The sequence below is a fragment of the Elephas maximus genome, chromosome 3 (assembly GCF_024166365.1).
Source record: "Elephas maximus indicus isolate mEleMax1 chromosome 3, mEleMax1 primary haplotype, whole genome shotgun sequence".
In the NCBI taxonomy this organism is placed as follows: domain Eukaryota; kingdom Metazoa; phylum Chordata; class Mammalia; order Proboscidea; family Elephantidae; genus Elephas; species Elephas maximus.
This window is the reverse complement of record NC_064821.1, coordinates 55,002,104-55,022,670: the sequence shown is the minus strand read 5'-3', so window position 1 is coordinate 55,022,670 and position 20,567 is coordinate 55,002,104. Positions and strand designations below refer to the sequence as shown.

The following is a 20,567-nucleotide window of genomic DNA, read 5'->3' as shown; positions in this document are numbered from 1 at the left end:
CATGGCGTCTGACAGCTGACCAGTTCTTTTTTAAGGCCTCATTCCCTTTTGGCCCTTTTAGCTTTTAGGAGGCACCACTCCTATATCCTTATAATAACCTCTCCTTCTTCCTAAGTGGGTTTCTGTTATTTATAACCCAAGAATCTCACAGGCTCTGTACATAACATAGCTACTATTGTAACTTGCAGGTTTCTTTCCTACAGGGTTTAAATGGCCAACTCTATCTCCTAAAGACTTTTGGTTCCAACCATTAGGACCTTGAGGGGAAGAGGACATGGGGTGTGGAGTTTGAGTTTCAGCTCTGCCACTTCTATGTGACTCTTGGTTTCCTCATCTGTTAAACAGGGATCGGGATACCTGTCCTGTCTTCCTCAGCAGGCTGAGGCTAGATTCTGGGAGAACTCAGTGGGAGGGGCTGTTAGGACCAACTCTTGAGCAATTTTGACTTTAAGACAGGCTTAGAAATCACCTTGACTGCATTTTGAGCCTGAGTTCAAAGTCAATTCAGGGTGGGAAAGGCTAAAATCTCTGCATTAGCCCACAAAGTAAATACTGGTTGGAACGCCCAGGGAGGAAGAAAACACAGCACATTTGGAAAAACTTTCGCTTCTAAACAACTTTTCCTTTTTTTTCCTTTTCAGATGGTTCCCAAACTCCAGTGTCTGGGCTAGGTGTGGGATTGCCTGTCTGAGTTGGAGCCAGGGAGTTTGTTAAAAATAAATTCCCATGTGGTCTTGCCCCCCCTTGCCCCCACCGCCCCCAGGAATGCCAGGAGTTTGGGGTGGGGAGCATCAAAGAGCAAGCTTAGATTCACTATTCAGAGTGACAAGGGAGGGGATAGCAGAAGGCCGACAGGCTGGCTGACCTGGAAGAAGATGAGGCTGGGGAATGTGAAAATGCAAATGTTGTGGGCAGGAAGGGCTGGGGAAACCTTGCAGAGTCCACCGTGAAAAGACAGCCACAGCTGAGCTATTCTGACATTCGGAACCATGAGCCTCACCCTTGGAATGAAAAAGAGGGATTGAAGCCGGTCATTTGCTTTTTGACACCCAGGTGTAAATTGCTCGTGAACTGCCCTGTCACCCTGCTCTGGGCCACCCCATGCACAACAACATCTGACGTTATGATCCATAGGGTGTTCATTGGCCCATCTTTGGAAGCAGATGGCCAGGCCTTCCTTCCTAGCCCATCTTAGTCTGTAAGCTTCGCTGAAACCTGTTCATCATCACAGCAGCTCAGGCCGTACTGCAGTGGCTATTTCTGGAAACTGCAAACTTAGGCTCTAGAAAGGCCCCAGCTCGCTCCCGCACAACCTCAGGTCTCAGTTTAAACATCCCTTCTTCAGAGGGGTCTCCAGTCCCCTGGGCTGGGGGTGGGGTCGCTGTGAAATATGCTCCCTAGTTCACTGGCCTTTGCCCTCAACACTTTGCATGATGAATTATTTAATTAATTACTTGTAATTTTTTTTAAAATGTCCCAAGAATGTAAGCCAGGAAAGCAGAAATTTTTGTCTGTTTATCACTGGTCTAACCCAGTCTTTCTCAATCTTTTCTTCATTATCGCCTCCGACTCATAGCGACCCTATGGGACGGAGTAGAACTGCCTCACAGGGTTTCCAAAGAGCAGCTGGTACGGTCAAGCTGCCGATCTTTTGGTCAGCAGCTGAGCTCTTAACCACTGCGCCACCAGGGCTCCCTTGCCCGCCTTAAGGAGCCTTTTTACTTTGGACATTTCATCAGGAAAGACCAATTGCTAAAAAAAAGGACAGCATGGTTGATAAAGTAGAGGGTCAGTGAACACCAGGGACCCTCCATGAGATGGACTGACACACTAGCTGGGACAATAGGCTCCAATACATCAAAGATCATGAAGATGACAATCTTTAGTTCTGTGATATATAAGGTCACTGTGAGTTGGAGCCGACTCGATGGGACTAACAACAAGAAGGAGCCTTTTTAGATATTTTTCTCTTAATTGTTCCCCATGTCCATGAAATTTTAATATCACAGATAAAACTGTATGTATATCTATGCTTTACACATAAAAAGAGTAGGGTTTTTTTTTTGCCCTCTCAAGGATGAATTTTTGCCCGTTGAGAAGGCATGATCTAACCCCAATTCCTGGGCATTACCAGCCACATGGTAGGCTCTCAATAAACATTTTTTGAGTGAACGAAGGCAGGGATAGTGTCTTTTTTTGCTGAATTTCCATCCCTAGGGCCTAGCACAGTATGTAGCCTAGACTAAACCAAAAATCAAACCCGTTGCCATCAAGTCGATTCTGACTCATAGTGACCCTATAGGACAGAGTGGAATTGCCCCATAGAGTTTCCAAGGAGCGCCTGGTGGATTCGAACTGCCAACCTTTTGGTTAGCAGCTGTAGCACTTAACCACTACGTCACCAAGGTTTTCAGCCTAGAGTAGGTACTCAAAAAATATTTGTTAACTAAAAAATTTTCTTCTTTGGTATACAACCTACAATCAAACGTAAAAGACTGTTAGCCGCAGCATACCAACAATCATGAAGATGGTGCAGGACTGGGCAGCGTTCTGTTCTATCATATATAAGGTCACAATGAGTCGGAGTTAACTCAATGGCAACTAGTAACAACAAAAACAAGCTGCAAAGGAAAAAAAAATCAATGGATGGCATTTTGGAAGGCATAAAACAAAAAGCCGCAGGGCCTTAATAAGAAAGGAAATCCTAGTTCTGAAGCTTGCTAGATAGAGAGGGAGGCTCTTTTATGAGTAGAAAAGACTGCAAAGAGCAGATTTTACAAGTCCCGTCTTTTCCAGGGGGTCACAATGATGACATCACTTTGAGGGCTCAGGGCACAATGTAGAGGAAGAAGACCCCAAACTATACTTTTTGAGGAACCTGGAGGAAATCCTTCTGTTTCAAGGAGATCCCAGACACCAAACCTCTAAGCCTCAGCTGGAGAAGATGGATGAATTGAAGGTCACTCTTTGCTCTTAGCTTAAGCACCATCTGACCCCCATTCTATTAGGCCCAGTAATAATATCAATAATACCAGGTGCTATTGAGTTGATTCTGACTCATGACAACCCCATGTGTTACGGATTAGAACTGTTCCACAGGGTTTTCGAGGCTGTGACCTTTCAGAAACAGATTACCAGGTCTTTCTTCCGGAGGAGGCCTGAAATTCCAGGAGGCTTCATATCTCAGAGAAGCACAATATTCCCAAGCACAAGCCCATCCTGATATCTCCTCTGTCATCTTAAATCCCCAGGTGGTTCTCAGCCAAAATCTAGCTGCTGGGTGGTTTCCTTCCGCTTCCATTTCTCCCATGTGCATCAATGAATAAGCATCAGACCCCAAACTCATTCCCACTGCAGAGTGGCAAAGGTCTCAGGTCTAGGGGGGCCTCCAGAGGCACTCTATCCTCCTAACATCCTGCTTCTCAGCAGAAACGATCTTCTAGTCTTAGAACAAGGTGGTTGGTTGAGAAGAGGCTTCTGTTTTTCAAAATGTTGCTTGGACATAGAATATCTTCGGTGTTTCCAATGATAATTTTGTCTCAGAACAAATTGTGGCTTTTTATCTAACTCTAATATATCTCCCCTCTCTTAGATTCATCTGAAATGTGCTGGCTTTCAAGCTTCCTGAGAGTTCTCCTCTACTTTTTGCAAAGTGGGAATATAAATTGGGCCAATTCCAGTTCCAGGGTAGAATTGAGAATGGCAATGTTTCAACAGGCTTAAGATTTCCTAGGCTTGATTCTCAACTCATAAGAAAGAATAAATATTCTAGGGGATGTTTCCTTGAAATCCAAGCGAAATGTCACCTGAGGTGTATCAGGTTTATTACCCCTAAAGGAGGGTAAGTTGCACTTACCTGCAGGGCAGGTCTGCATTTGAATTCAGCTCTTCTACTTAGCTGTGTGGCTCTGGACAAATTATTTAAAGTCTTTGAGCCTCAGATACCTCATTGTAAGTTGAGGATAATAACAATACCCACCTCATAGGGCTGTTGTGAAGATTAAATGAGATAATGCGTGTCAAGTGCTCAGCTCTATGCCTGGAATATACTAAGTGCTCAGCACATAATAGATCTGGTGCTACTGTCCGCTGGGTTTCCCACTGATGTTTACTGTTGAGGTGCAGTGAATTACTTAATATGGTCCTTTTAGCTGTGCATGGTCTTAAAACTCCCACACAGTGACTGGGTGGCACTACGTAAATAAGGTGCATGTGGCCCACTAAGGGGATTGAACAGCTTGCTAACCATGCAAATAAGGTGCATGGAACCATTGTGGGGGTGGGGCCATGCAAATAAGATGTATGGAATCCTAATAAGGGAATTGGTCAGTCTTGCCATCCTGCTAGACTTAAAAGAGAGCCAATCTCAGAGACTAGAGGGGGGACCTTATTACCATCAAGAAAGAAGAGCCAGGAGTGGAGTGCATCCTTTGTTCCCAAGGTCCCTGTGCTGAGAACCTCCTAGACTCAGGAGACAGAGAGAGCTGGAACAACCGGAGATGGCAAGAAGCAGTGGAAAGCACGGCAGGATCCAGTGGCAGAGAAATGACTGCAGCAGAACTAGAAGGCTGATGGGAGATGGCATGGTGGGCTTCCTGACCCCCAAGCGAGGTAGCTGCAGTGAGCATGCAAACCCACAGAGCAAGTGAGCTGAGAACCTTCGGGTCTGAGGTTTCCTGGAGGAGTGGGGTGCCTCTGGGTACTTCCTGGCAGAGCTAAAGAGCTTTGTGACACTTGCCCGAGCAGGGGAGAGGCCAAGCTGAGGGGGCCGAGCAAGGATGGATTATCGAATAAGGTAAGCATGTACTTAGGACATCAACAAAACAGGGGAACCAGTTGTCCAAAGCAAAGACCCATAGATGCCAATTAGACAGGACACAAGGAAAAGCAAGTGCCACAGTGGAAGGGAACTGGCAGGGCACTAAATGACATTGATACCAGCTTCAGTGTGTGACAGTGTACCACCAGAAACAAAGTTCATGCTGGGTCATGAGGGGGCCCACACACAAGGCTGTATAAGCTAGGAGGCCCCTATTACTGCAACACTGTCACTGGTATCTGTCTCCTACAGTCCCTTCCTGCATAACTGAAGCGGGTCTCTTGGGAGTATACTATTTCTTTCTAATACACAAGAGGTGGAGGTGCGCTGTCGAGTCAACTTGCTACATCCACCAAACGTGCAACTGGATCCAACATGAGTGGTTACTGGGCAAGGACAGATTATATTAATAGATAACAGGTTTCTGATCCACTTTGAAAGAACAGTTTTGTACATCCACGTCTGCTGGTCCAGCAACTCCAGCCAGGAGGGCCAACAATGCTCTTTGCCACGATACAAACGTAAGGTATACTCTTGCACATGTCCTGATAAACAACCAATGGGGACTCCAGTCCCAGATGACACACAAAAGTGAGGGAACTCGAGTAAGTCAACCATTGCAATGAATTCAGTCAAGTTATTTTTTAAGTGTATAGCATTTATGTACAGTTATGTCCGAAGTTTTGTAAACAATAATATTTATAACTTTAACCTTAAAATTATGTTTGGCATACACACAAATGCGATCTAGCATACATTTAATACAATACTAACATAGCAAACATCCAAAAAATACTGGAAATATTAATATTTATCTAACATGAAAAGTTTTAATTTATGTAGAAAGTGAGTTTCATTTTTTATTGTCTGTTGTGTGGGACACAGTGCTTGATATTACTCTCTACATGCTAATAAATTATATATATATATTCCATTTGGATGCATGAGTGAACAGAGGAGCGAGCACCACAGATTATCAGTGTTCAGAGCCCTCACGTGTCTTAATCTGCTCCTGGGGCTCAGAGAGGAAGCCCATCCTGAGAGGGCTGAAAGGAGCCTGTCCCAAGGGGGCTGAGAGGAGCCTGTCCCAAGGGGGCTGAGAGGAGCCTGTACTCAAGGGGCTGAGAGGAGACCTGTACGGTCCAGAGGAGCTGAGAGAAATGTCTTGAACTGAAGAAGGGGGCCTTTGCCTACATGCTTCCTGATCTTGATCCCGAGTTGTAACCTGTTGATCCTGATCCCAGATAGTAACCTGGTACTCCCCTAACAAACCCCATAATCTTGAGTATTGTCTGTGAGTTCTGTGTGGCCATGGCAATGAATTACTGAACCCAGCAGAGAAGTAGAGAATGCCATGGGAGGGGTAGCTGGTGTCAGAATTGGTAAAAAGGTTGGAGGGTAGAGATAGGCTTGAGGAATCAGCCTTGGGGTACTGATCTTGATTCTTCTCCATCCTTGTGAACTTGGAGGAAATCAGATGCCCCCGACGTCATGTCATTTTTACAACTGCTTTCTCTCCCCTCTTTCTGGCTCACCTGGAAATTTGAGCTCTGCATCTTGCTCTTCACCATCTCTACAAATATTCGTCTCTTTAATACAGAAAAAATAATGGCAAAATTTAGCTGATATTTCTCTTTGCCTATTGAATCAAAGAAAAAATGGATTTTCCTCAACTTTCAGAGGCTACTCATTTGGAACGTTGGGCCTTGTTAGGGGTAGGGAGTGAGAATGTGGGTCTGCAGGGAGAACGGTTTCGGGGGCAATGGTATACTGTCCTGCTGAGTCTCTTGGAATTCCTGCTCCAGATCCCAGCAGCAGAGGAGGTTGGCCAACTGAGGGTCTGTGAGAAACACCATATGCTCCTTGGAGGACAAATCTGCTTTAGCTAGAAGCAGAACCTCAAAGAGCAGGTAGAAGAGGCTGCAGACCTCCAGTGGCTTCTACCTAAACATCCCAGTGGCCTGAATGTATGAGACCCACAGTGGCTGAACTCTCAGTCAGGGACTGCAGGGATGCCTGACTGGAAACCACCATCACCCCAAATCTGGAGCGTGCTTTTTCCCTGGGGTTTGATTTATAGATGCTGACCTTATTATCCTCTGGGCCCTGTCTTTCAGGGACCATTCACTGAAGAAAAATTGTTCCCTAGGCACTGGGGATACAACAGCGAATGAGAGAGCTGGGACCTCCCTCATTGCCTGACACTGAACCAGGTGAGTGGGCAGCAGTGTGGGCAAGAGGATGTTCTCAGAGAGCCCTGAGCTTTGGCTGGGGTCACCAACCTGATGCCTATAGGGAAGTAAAAGAAGTGGGCTGGTAGGGATGGCAGCAAACCAAGGAGTATGGATCTTCTCTAAGGGGGCCGGAGGATGGTGATCTTGTGGGAATGTGGGCCTAGTGTCACCAGATTTTCCAAATCTCTTAAAGAAGCTGGAATCCAGAGTGTGTCATGAATATGCACTATTTTGAAATGTTACTTAAAAAAAATAATCCCATGAGCCAAATGAAATACATTTGTGGGTTGCCATTTTATAACATGTGCCTCTGAGCCTGACCCGTGGCTTCCAGTTGGTTCTCAGTAAATATTTGTGGGTGGGGTTGCCAGAGAAGATACAGGATACCCAGCTGAATTTGAATTTCAGAATTTAGACAATTTCTTTAGCATAAGTTTATCCCATGTAATATTTGGGACATACTTATACTAAAAAAGTATTTATTATTTATCTGAAATTCAAATTTAACTGAGTGTCTTGTTTTTTTAACCTTAAATCTGGCAACCCTATTGGTTGGGATTACCAAAACTCAGAGAGAATAAGGTTGTCTTTTGGGGCAGGAGCGCAGGTGCTTGTAAGTCTCTTCCACTCTCACAACAGGATTCTATTTCTATCCCTAGCAGAACTGTCCTAGAAGGCTTATGGGCCTGTATTTAACTGATACTTGTCCTCCAGGCATTTTTCATGGAGAAGACCTTAAGCCTGCAGCCACTCAATATTTACCACAAACTCATTTGAAAGAAACTAAGTTTATAAGATAGTCACCATGCAAACTCTCAGACATTACAAAGCAGTGTTTTTGTTTGTTTTTCAGTAGAACCCATTATCCAAGCAAAATCCCTTGAGGAACCTGGCATATAAAACAGATAAAGGGGAACTGCTCTGGTGGAAGCAGGGTACGTGTGTGGATGTTCATAACCACACCCTTCTATGGAACCTAAGGGCTCTAGGGAACACTAGTTTGAACATTGCTCCAAAATACATTCCTGGATTAAGCCTGATCAGTGGACAGTGAGTACCACAAGGGCAGAGTCTGTCCCCAGAGATGCTTCTACTGAACTTTACTCAATTCACCGGGATATGATGGCATCGGTCTGCTAAGGATATTCTTAGAGATGTTGTATATTCTGTCACACAGTGTCCCATCCAGGGGAAAATCCAGTATAGTCTTTGTTCTAAGAACACTTCTGAGCATCACATCCAATGTATCTCTTGGACACTGTGAACCATGGACCAAGTTGGGTTCTCCATTTCTCATTGGCTGCCAGGAAGCTCGGAGTCAAATGCACGGCTCCCCCTTGGCATGTGTGGAGGTCATTACAGTTGGCACTTCCATCCCCATTCCTGGCTCTACTTTGTACCCATCTTTTTTTTCCTTCTTTCACCCTGCTTATTTCATTCTTAGAGCAGGGAGCCTTTTACCTGGAGTTCCCCCAGCCCTCCCTTCTCCCCTTGTTCTTTTCATATGACCTTGTCTCGAAGTCTTCAGATCATTTAGTGCCTAGGATGGTTGCTCCATTACCCAAAATTACACTTGCATTTCCACTGTGCCTTATTGTACCTCAAAATACTGGGTTGGCTGCTTGCTTGTCTTTGGGGCCATTTGTTCAAATTGCAGGTGGGGGAGCGGTGGATGAAGGGAGAGAGTGAGTGTGTGTGGATGTTCCTTGGGGAGCACAGATTGGCAATTACATGCCATAAGCTCTTACCCTTTGGAAATACTGGCTCTACTTTGTGCCTGGTTGCAAGATTGACAAACCACTCCATACCTGCCTCTCTTTCTCTTTGAAGGAACAGTTGCAAGATGTTGATTCTTTTGCATTTCTCTGTTGGTGATCCTCTAAACGTTCCTGAGTGAAAATATCAGGTGAGTAAGAAAGTGTTTAGTGTACCCTTACTTGTTCAATTCTGTGATACCACTATGGGGTTTCTAGCAGTCGTTGGGATTCACTGGGATTGGTGGGCAGAAGATGGGAGGGGGGCTCAGGGTCTTTTTCTTCAGCCTCATCTACCCTACACTGTACTACCCTTACCGTATTTTATTTCTTCATCTTTTTGTGGGCCCAAGGGTACCAGCCCCGAGCCCCCCACCCATTTGCATCCTATGCAACATCTGTCAATTTCTACTCTTTGGTCAAAAACATTCAAATGACACTGAGGAAGTGAGGGTCTTATGAATATCTGGGAGCAAGAGAATCTTGGAAAACTGTGAGTTAAATAGAACAATGATGATGATGGTATAAAAGTACCTGTCGGATAATCTTGTTCCCCAGGTCATCTGCTAAGGGTTTTATATTCATGCTACCATTGAATCAGACCCTATGAGTTAGGTGCCATTTTAATTCTTATCTTCAAGGGGAGGGATCTGAGGTAATTAAGCAGAGGGAAAGTTAGGGGCCCCAGCCCCCAGCTCCAGCCAAAATCCTGGGTACAAAGCTGTGGCCACGCCCCTGGCTGGGTTTGATTGGTGGGAGCCTGAAGGAGTGCTGAGCTCTTTCCTCAGCCAGAACTAGCCATACACTTCCGCCTTTCTCACTCTTCAAACCCTAATAAAGGGCTAAGAAAGGGCTTGCATGCCTCTGAAATAGCAACTTCTGTGCATTTAAAGATCTATTGAAAATTCCAGTCTTGACCTATTCACAAAAAGCATCAAGCTCTTTCTTGGCTGTAGCCCTAGTGTTATTCACCAAACAGAAAAGAGAGCTTTACAAAAGAGCTGCCAGCTTTAGGAGGACCAGGGAAGAGGTCTTAGGGTTTGCTGAATACATCAGCTGGCAGGAAGCTCCCTGAAAGAGATACAAGACTCACCCCTCACCCATCCATGGGTTGCCTTTCCCTCTTCCATAGTAACTGAGTAACCAAGTGCTTGCTACACGCTGGGCACTGCATACACTGTGTCACTTAGCCCTCCCCACGGCCCCTTGACGAAGATCAAAGACCCCAGCCTCCATTATGGATTATACCTTAACATAAAGAAAACACAAATCCTCACACCTGGACCAATTAGCGACATCAGAGTATGGTGAAAATATTGAAGTTGTCAAGGATTTCATTTTACTTGGATCCACAATCGACGCCCACGGAAGCAACGGTCAAGAAATCAAACTATATATTGCATTGGGCAAATCTGCTGGAAAAGACCTCTTACAAGTGTTAAGCAAAGACATCACCTTGAGGACTAAGGTGTGCCTGACCCAAGCCATGGTATTTTCAATCACAAGGTATGCACAGGCTTACTTGTGTTTACTTACTAATCTGTAGTAGATGTGGCGAAACCCATGTGAAATTGCTCACTACAGATTAGTAAGTAAACACAAGTAAACTGGTGTGTACCTTGTTTCATGTAGGTTGGTATGTACGTTGCTTTCTGGTTAATTCACCCATGCTCATATGCACGAGAAAGCTGGACGATGAATAAGAAAGACCCAAGAAGAACTGACGTTTCTGAATTATGGTGTTGGCAAAGAATATTGAGTGTACTATGGGCTGCCAGAAGAACGAACAAGTCCGTCTTGGAAGAAATATAGCCAGAGTAGTCCTTGGAAGCAAGATTGGCGAGACTTCATCTCATGTACTTTGGACATGTTATCAGGAGGGACCAGTCCCTGGAGAACGACATCATGCTTGGTAAAGTAGAGGGTCAGTGGAAAAGAGGAAGACCCTCAGCAAGAGGATTGACACAGTGGCTGCAACAATGGGCTCGACCTTAGCAATGATTGTGAGGGTGAGGCAAAGCCAGGCAGTGTTTCGTTCTGTTGCGCACAGGGTGGCTATGAGTTGGAACCGACTTGAAGGCACCTAACAACAACAACAACAACTGTCCCATGAAGTAAGTCCTGTTATCATTTTGCTGTTGTTGAGGAACCTGAGATACACAGATACACTTACTGAAGGTCACTCAGGGACAGAGGGGGGCTCAAACCCCACTTTGTTTGACTCCCCAGTCTGCCTCTTAACTCCGAGACACACTGCTGCCTTTTCTAGTGATGCAGTAAGTACACTAAACTGAACACAGCCTGGGCCACTGTCACTGTCACATTGTCACATGGAGAGACGGACGGGCCTAGAACATTCCAGAATCAGAAGGCCAATGACCACGAGGGTCTCTGTGAATGCCTGGTACAGAGGTTTTCCCCAACATTTTATATCGAGCCTCATTTTCACAACCATGTATGGAAGCATGACTTGATTCTAGAAAGCTCTGCTTAGTAATGAGTTGTTTAAATATTAAAACTTCATTGATTGCTGGGGGATGGGGTGGTTCTGAGGTTCAATTATGATTTAATAAAACTCTAAGGTGAGTAATTTCATTTCAATCATCCCATCTTTATGAAGGATGAACAGTTATAAAATTTTATGACTTCGAAAAAATAAGGCTCCTTTGTAAAACTCTTTTTTTTTTTTTGAACTTCCATTTTAAAAGTGAAAATATACTCCCAGGAAGGAACTGATAACAAGATAGATACATACACATTCCCTTCAGAATCATGTAAAACTTTTTTTTTTTTGGTAATTCAAAAATAATTTTTATTTTAACTAACATGATTGAAACAGCGACGAATACAAATGCCACAAGACTAAAAGCGTCCTCCCCACCGCCACCCGCGTGTAAAACTTTAAAATACCCATCTATATCTGGAAACCCTGGTGGCGTAGTGGTTAAGTGCTACGGCTGCTAACCGAAAGTTTGGCAGCTCGCATCTACCAGGCGCTCCTTGGAAACACTGTGGGGCAGTTCTACTCTGTCTTACAAGGTCTCTGTGCGTCAAAATTGACTCAACAGTGACAGGTTTTTTTTTTTTTTTTTGATATCTATATCTATCTCCATATATCTATATCTCTCATCTATGTGTCTATCAATCTATCTTCCTGGCAAACAGGAATTTCTGACAAGCCTTAAAAGCAAAATTGAGCCATGGAATGAAAACCCCAGGAGCAACGGTGAATGGAGTAGGAAGGGACACCCCAGAAAGGGAGATGAAGAGAGAACACGGGCTGGGAAGGCAGGAGATCTGGGTGGGAAGCCCATTTCTGCGGCCGAGTAGCCAGGTAACATTATCTCCCCCTCAACCTTGGTTTTCTCATCTCTCCAGCGGGCCAACACTTGGAAGCATCTCTCTCAGGGCTGATGGGAGAGACGGCGTGCATGCGGAGAGGCGTAGGTCCCTGCCATTGATGCCCATTCAATAAACAACACCATCAGTGTTGCTAGGATGGTGGTCATAGTTCTTATCAAATCTTTCCCAAATTGTTAATCCCACAAGTTTGAAAGTTCCCAGCTCTGGCTGTTGTATTTCTGGAGACCCTTGAAACAGGTTTAATGCAGCCTTATCAGATGCTTCTCCCATTGAGGGATGCCTAGCGCCAAGCAGGCTGGCATAGCCCCTGCATTGTGTAGGCAAGAGGCGGTTCATGAATAATGCATCTGCAGCCTGATTATGTAAATCCTTGGGTCTCTTACATCTTCAGCCAGCAGATGACAATGGGCTTTTGGGGGCCCTTTGCTGTTCTGTTCTGGGGTTTGGTATCTCTGCTTTGGGGGCTAGCTCGCCAAGGCGGGAGTGGGGGTTCACCTAAGGAAGGAGGGGGCCCTGCAGAGGTCACATCAAAGGGGAAGTCAGACCTCTTTTACTACCCCAGCTCTCCCTGGCGGCAGGTGCTCGGTGTGAAACTGTCCTCTGCCCAAGGCAGCCCCGTGGCACAGGCAGATGGAGGCCTGTGATGTTTAATTCAGAGCGTGAGTGCTAGAAGGGCCTCAGAAGCAGGACGCTGCTTTCGTTTCTGGGGCTGGAAGACAGGGAGCCTGTCCTCTGAATGGAGGGCAAGGTACTGCAGGGAACTCGCCAGACCAGCGCCTCTGGCTGGGGAGGGCACCCTTCTCTGGGGGCTTGGCCTCCTTAGTGCTCATGCAGGCAGCATACACACACTCACACACGTGTGTACATGCACACACTCAAACATGCACACATACACTCAGACATGCACACATGTGTACATACTCCCTTGCACACATGCCCACACACTGCCCATTCATACACATGCACACACAGCCACATACACTTACATGCACACATGCCCGTATCAGAAAAGCTAAGAGTTACAAGGAGGACAATTGAGGTTAACCCAGCACAGAGCACAGGTCCTAGGCTCAGAGAGAGCTGGGGTCACGGCCCAGCTCTACCATTTACCAGTTACTGTGTAGAGGTTTGAGTCCAACCAGGTGCACCTCAGAAGAAAGGCCTGCTGATCTACCTCTGGGTAATCAGCCACCGGAAGCCCCATGGAGCACAGCTCTCCTGTGACACACATGAGGTCGCCATGAGTTGGAGTCAACTTGATGGCAACTGGTGCTAGTGGTATTCGTGTGAACTTGGGCAAATCACTTAGTTCTCTGAGGCTCCATCTCCTCATCTGTAGAATGGGGATCATTGTACCAACTAGGCAGGTCTGTTATAGGCATTAATAAACCTGATCATGGCTGCAAAGCATGGATGGAGCCCAGTGTCTGCCTCCAGATGGTTCTGAGACATGGTGGTTATTTTCCCTGTTTGCCTGATCCCAGCCGTGAGATCTGCTCTACCTTACGCAGGAGTCAAGGAAAAGGAATGATTCTGATTTTACTTAGAAGTCACCATCCCAGTGCCTGGCACCAAGTAGGCCCAAAGACACACTTGTCAACTGCAGGAGTTGATGGATATAGGTGTCAACTGCAAAGCAGACAAGAAAGCCCCTCTGCTGACCACGTGCACAAGGCTGCCAGAAGCTTCTGAAGTTGTTTGGGTACTGGTCCTGCATGCCTCACTGTGGGGGAAACTTTTTAGGAGGGACTCTGCTGGGTCTGAGGCAGAGCTCACTCAAGACCCCGCAAATGCAGGCAACTGGCAAGGGAGAAGAGCAGCATCCACCTGCTGAGCACCTTCCAACTGCCAGGCCCTGGGCGGGCTGCTTTAGAACAGCACAGGCATTTCTCATCATCTGAAACCATATGGCTCCTGAGTTCAGACAGTGAGAGTCTGCATCGTGGGGGATACCTGCATTGTATCTAATCCTTAGAATAATGCTGCAAGGCAGGTGCTGTTAGCTCCCATTACAGAAGAGGAAAGCAAGGCTCAGAGAGGTGAAGAGACTTGGGTGAAGTCACACAGTAATTCGGACACAGAACTGACTGACTCCTGTGCCATGTAACAGGTGAGATACCAGGGTGGGGGCTGGAGGTGGCTTTTTTGGCTGGGCCACCAGCTTTAGTCTGGAATCTTGGTTTCTCAAGCCAAAGCTATTACAACTCCATGCCAGGAAGCACACACATCTCTTTGACTGTTTCTCATCTTCATGTCTGTCCTCTGTGGTTCTTTCAGCCCGGAATGTTCACCTGACCATCCCTTTGGAGGGCAAACTCCAACTCCCCAGATGTTCTAGGCTGAGATGAGTGCCCTTCTGCGGCTCACATAGCTCTAAGCATCCTTCTGACAGAACACTTACCCGTTAAATCAGCCTGAAGTCAGCTCTTTGCCCGTCTGTTTTCTACTAAAGCATATGTTCTCCAAGGGCATCCATCCATCTGCCCACCCACCTGTTCATCCACCCAGCCACCCAGCCACCCATCCATCCATCTTTTTATCTATCATCCATTCAAAAAATATTTATTGGCGTCTACTGTGTACCAGACACTCAGAATAGTGAACTCAAATCCCTGTTCTCAGAAAGTTTATTCATCTATGTATCCCTGGCACATGGAAGAACAGTAAGTATATGAATAATAAACCAAAAAACAAAACAAAAAACCCACAAACTCACTGCTGTCAAGTCCATTCTGACTTGTAGTGACCCAAAGGACAGAACAGAACTGCCCCCATAGGGTTTCTAAGGCTATAAATCTTTATGGAAGTAGACTGCCACATCTTTCTCCAGTGGGTTTGAACTGCCAGCCTTTTGGTTAGCAGCTGAGTGATTAACCACTGTGCACCAAGTCTCCTTATATGAGTAATATCCACTGTCATGGATTGAGTTATGTCCCCTGAAAAATGTGTGTATCAACTTGGTTAAGCCATGATTCCCAGTATTGTGTGGTTGTCTTCCATTTTGTGATTGTAATTTTATGTTGAGAGGATTAGGGTGGGATTGCAATACTGCCCTTACTCAGGTCACCTTCCTGATCCAATGTAAAGGGAGTTCCCCTGGGGTGCGGACTGCACCACCTTAAAAGGAAAGGGAAGCAAGCAGAGAGCTGGGGACCTCACACCACCAAGAAAGCTGCACCAGGAGCTGAATGCATCCTTTGGACCGTGGGTCCCTGTGCCTGAGAAGCTCCTTGACCATGAGAAGATTGAGGACAAGGACCTTCTTACAGAGCCGATAGAGAGAGAGAAAGCCTTCCCCTGGAGCTGATGCATTGAATTTGGACTTTTAGCCTACTTTACTGTGAGGAAACAAATTTCTCTTTGTTAAAGCCATCCACTTGTGGTATTTCTGTTATGGCAGAACTAGATGACAAAGATATCCACAATTTAAAAAATGTACAGATGAATACCATAAGTCTCTGAGAGGTTAAGAAACCTGCCTAAGGTCACACAGTAAGTAGTACAGCCAGAGCCTAAACCCAGGTCTGTCTGATACTAAAGCTATTCTGCCACATTCCATTGCATCAGTAAATGCGTTCTGCAGTACCTCGGCCCTCCTTGGGCCACATTTCGCTATTTCTTCTTTTTTATTGTCCTTTAGATGAAGGTTTACAGAACAAACTAGTTTCTCATTAAATACTACACATACTGTTTTATGACATTGGTTAACCACCCCATGACATGTCAACACTCTCCTTTCTTAATTTTAGGTTCCCTATTACCAGCTTTCCTGTCCCCTCCTGACTGCTGGTCCTTGCCCCAGGGCTGGTGTGCCCCTTTAGTCTCGTTTTGTTTTATGGGCCTGTCTAGTCTTTGGCTGAAGGGTGAACCTCAGGAGTGACTTCATTGCTGAGCTGATAGGGTATCCGGAGGTCATACTCTCAGGGTTTCTCCAGTCTCTGTTAGGCCAGCAAGTCTGATCTCTCTTTTTGAGTTAGAATTTTTTTCTATATTTTTCTCCAGTTCTGTCCGGGACCCTCTATTGTGATCCCTGTCAGAGCAGTCAGTGGTGGTAGCCAGGCACCATCTGGTTGTAATGGACTCAGCCTGGTGGAAACTGTGGTAGATATGGTCCTTTGGACTAATCTTTCCCTTGTATCTTTAGTTTTTTTTATTCTTCCTTGCTCCCGAAGGGGTGACGCCAGTGGAGTATCCTAGAGGGCCGCACACAGGTTTTTAAGACCCCAGACGCTACTCACCAAAGTAGAATGTAGAACATTTTATTTATAAACTATGTTATGCCAGTTGAGCTTGATGTTCTCTGAGACCAGGGTCCCCACAGCCCTCAGACCAGCAATTCGGTCCCTCAGGAAGTTTGGATGTGTCTATGGAGCTTTCATGACCTTGCCTTGTACGAGTTGAGCTGGCTTCCCCAGTATACTGTACTGTTTTACCCTTCGCCAAAGTTACCACTTATTTATTGTCTATTTAGTGTTTTTCCATCCCCGCCCCGCCCCCTCCCTCATAACCATGAAGGATTGTTTCTTTTGGGGGTTATTTCTAACGGAAGCTGAGGGGCAGCCTCAGAGGTTCTGCTCCAAACAGGTAGCTCTCACCTTCTGCTGCCTGATCGCCCTATTGAGCTTCTTCTCCTGGCACAGCTGTTGCTCCGTGCGCTCCAAGGCCTCCTTTAGTAAGGCCTTTTCTTCTGCCTCTTTGTAGATTTCATCTTCCAGCTTGGCCACCTGTGACTGGTACACCTGAATGGACACTTTGCTCTGCCTGGGCATACGGGAAAGACATAGTCTCTTTTCTCCTTATCTTTCTCGTTTATCAATATCCCAAACCTGGGAGACCCTCAAAATACTTCCATATACACCTAACTTAATGGTTTTATTAGGAGCAGAAGGGAATAAAAAAGAATTTGGGGAGCAGAGGGCAGAACAAATAGTTAACTAGCAGGATAAGTTTAGCCCGAGGGTGGTAAAGGATGTGAAACCCTCCTGCCCGACTTCCAGAAAGGGAGGCAGGGACACTGTTGAACATGTGATGGGACTATTAAAAGTACAGAAATGGTGAAACGGAAGTCAAGATTCACAAAAGGCTGAGCTTCTTCATTGAGAATGCAGAAAGGAGAGAACTGAATGCTTCCATGACCACTTTCTCATGGAGAGATTTGCCTCTACCAGGTCCTCACGATTGCCCCTTCCCAATATTTTAGTTATGCCGCCCTAGGCTTTCTGTCTTCTGCCACCAAAAGAAAACCAGACCCGTTGCTGTTGAGTCGATTCCGACTCATAGCGACCCTATAGGACAGAGTAGAGCTGCCCCTCAGGGTTTCCAAGGAGTGGCTGGTGGATTCGAACCACCAGCCTTTGGTTAACAGCCAAGTTCTTAACCACTGCACAACCAGGGCTCCATCCTCTGTCACAGTTCTAGGTATTTGCTGCTGCCCTGAGGGTTAGTCAGGAGAAGGAAGACTGGGCCTTTCGGCTGGGCAAGGGGCTGTACCTGAGCTGTTCGATGTCTTTCTCATAGCCTCTCAGAAGCTCCTCTTTTCTCTCTAGCCGGTTCTTGAGTTGGGTGATCTTATCAAACACCAGCTCAAGGTCCCTTTGTCGAAGCTGGTTTACTCTCTCCCTTTCTTTTGCGGACAGGTACTTCATGGACACGTGGCCTGACATATCCTTGATGTTCATCAGACTCCCGAGTGTTTTACTCATGTCCAAGTACTGCAAGGCAAGTGCGCAGATAAGAGGTACTTCCTAAGGTGTCTTATTCTAGCTCATTCATTTTCTGCACTTGCAGAGAACAAACAAATGCTCTGGAAATGATTGCAATTGGGGCATTTATGCCACTAATTTTCCCCAAAGCCATTTACACAATGCCTTTTTGAGAACCGAGAAAAAAAAAATGACAACAGATATAAACATTTATTCTAACAACCCAAATTTTTAAGGAATTCAGTTATGCAATTTCTGACCCATGCTGGGATGGTAGATGGGTCTTGCAAAGCTATTGTAACAGGTACATAGGTATATAAAGCTTAGTTAAACTACCCCATGGTTAACACTGACTGTAGGGGACCCAGGCTCTGGGCAGAAGGGGCGCGGATGGGATATGTACATACCAGTTTTTCACTGAGATCCAAAGCCTCAGATGCATCTGTTTTCCCTGACTTCTCGATGGTCAGAATGGGCCCTGAGTTGGAAAGGCCATTTTGAGGCTGAAATAAAAAAGAGATAAAAATTCTCTCTCGGCATGCCATCATGAATTCCTATAACCAGAAGTCAAAACATTGTGTTGTTATGGAATAGTAACTCAAGAGAATTGATTTTCATTTGGTTTCCTGACTATTCAGTCCGAATCTGATTTCCTTTCTCATCTGCTCTCTTAGCTCTGTGTTCCCACCCTTCAGAGCACCACTCTCTGTTTGAAGTTATACATCACCTGTCTCATTCTTTGGTCACTGACTGTCTCCCCTTCTAGGAGGCATTTGGCAATATCTGGAGATAGTTTTGGCTGTCACAACTGGATGTGGGGGTGTGCTACTGGCATCTGGTGAGTAGAGGCCTGGGATGCTGCTAAACATCGTACAATGCACAGTTAAGAATTGTTGTTGGGTGCTGTTCATCAATTCCGACTTATAACGACCCCGTGTGACAGAGTAAAACTGCCACATAGGATTTTCTTGGCTGTCTTTCTCCCGCAAAGTCACTGGGTGGGTTTGAACTGCCAACCTTTTGGTTAGCAGCCGAGCGCTTAACTGTTGAGCCACCAGAGCTTCTAAACCCAACCAAATTCGTTGCTGTTGTGTCCATTTCCACTTACAGAGACCCTACAGGACAGAGTAGAACTGCCCCATAAGGTTTCCAAGGCTGCAACGTGTACGAAGCAGACTGCCACATCTTTTTCTCGCAGAGTGGCTGGTGGGTTCAAACCTCTAACCTTTCATTTAGCAGCCGAGCGCTTAACCACTACACGACCAGGGCTCTTCACTAGTTAAGAATTATCAGGCCCAAAAACATCGATAGTGCTGGGATAGGTAAACCCTGCTTTAGATAATAAAAACAAGGACCATGCTATGCTGCTCTTTGCTCACTATCTCACCCCTTGTGCTTAGCATGGCACCTGGTACAGAGTGACACACAGTAGGCACGTTTGGGGAATGAATGTATGAAGGTTAAATAGCAAAATCCCCCTTTTATTAAAGGAACCACATCTTTATGCAAAGGAAATTATGCCCTCACAAAATGTGGCTAAATGTTCTCCTAATGCTGGAACCTGGTGGATGAGCCTTGCTTCAGACCTGCCCAGAGACAAGGCAGGGTAACGCTTACCGCTGCGCATCCACTAACACGCTGATCAGCCAGCTGGCTGCTGAGAACCTTGACCTCCTGCATGGCAAACCCAACATACTAATCAGGGAGTCTGAAGGACCACAAATAACCACAATGTTGTTGTTGTTGTTAGGTGCTGTTGAGTCGGTTCCAACTCATAGCGACCGAAACACTGCCCGGTCCTGCGCCATCCTTAAAATCATTGTTATGCTTGAGCTCATTGTTGCAGCCACTGTGTCAATCCACCTCGTTGAAGGTCTTCCTCTTTTCCACTGACTCTGTACTCTGCCAAGCATGATGTCCTTCTCCAGGGACTGATCCCTCCTGACAACACGTCCAAAGTATGTAAGACGCAGTCTCGCCATCCTTGCCTCTAAGGAGCATTCTGGCTGCACTTCTTCCAAGACAGATTTGTTTGTTCTTTTGGCAGTCCATGGTATATTCAATATTCTTCACCAACACCACAATTCAAAGGCGTCAACTCTTCTTCGGTCTTCCTTATTCACTGTCCAGCTTTCACATGTATATGATGTGATTGAAAATACTATGGATTGGGTCAGGTGCACCTTAGTCTTCAGGGTCACACCTTTACTCTTCAACACTTTGAAGAGGTCCTTTGCAGCAGATTTGCCCAATGCAATGCGTCTTTTGATTTCTTGACTGCTGCTTCCATGGCTGTTGATTGTGGATCCAAGTAAAATGAAATCCTCGACAACTTCAGTCTTTTCTCTGTTTATCATGATGTTGCTCATTGGTCCAGTTGTGAGGATTTTTGTTTTCTTTATGTTGAGGTGCAGTCCACACTGAAGGCTTTGGCCTTTGATCTTCATTAGTAAGTGCTTCAAGTCCTCTTCACTTTCAGCAAGCAAGGTTGTGTCATCTGCATAACGCAGGTTGTTAATGAGTCTTCCTCCAATCCTGATGCCCCGTTCTTCTTCATATAGTCCAGCTCCTATGATTATTTGTTCAGCATACAGATTAAATAGGTATGGTGAAAGAATACAACCCTGACGCACACCTTTCCTGACTTGAAACCAATCAGTATCCTCTTGTTCTGTCTGAACAACTGCCTCTTGAT

The 20,567-nt window shown here is 45.7% G+C and overlaps 1 protein-coding gene across 10 annotated transcripts in view; it reads right to left on the bottom strand.

Moving 5' to 3' along the window:
• FHAD1 (forkhead associated phosphopeptide binding domain 1) overlaps positions 1-20,567 on the bottom strand; it is a 199,312-nt gene that overhangs the window by 8,978 nt on the left and 169,767 nt on the right. For 7 of the 10 annotated variants that reach the window (XR_007516537.1, XM_049877983.1, XM_049877982.1 and 4 more), the window contains 5 exons: positions 18,280-18,375; positions 17,661-17,881; positions 16,766-16,931; positions 8,862-8,942; positions 6,355-6,408 (listed from right to left, as the gene is read on the bottom strand). Coding sequence is in view for 9 of the 10 variants with exons in the window: in XM_049877983.1 (XP_049733940.1) it covers positions 6,355-6,408; positions 8,862-8,942; positions 16,766-16,931; positions 17,661-17,881; positions 18,280-18,375 (618 nt within the window). In the remaining variant the exon portion in view is untranslated. The remainder of the gene's footprint in view (positions 1-6,354; positions 6,409-8,861; positions 8,943-16,765; positions 16,932-17,660; positions 17,882-18,279; positions 18,376-20,567) is intronic. The other 3 variants (XM_049877984.1, XM_049877987.1, XM_049877991.1) reach the window with 3 other exon arrangements.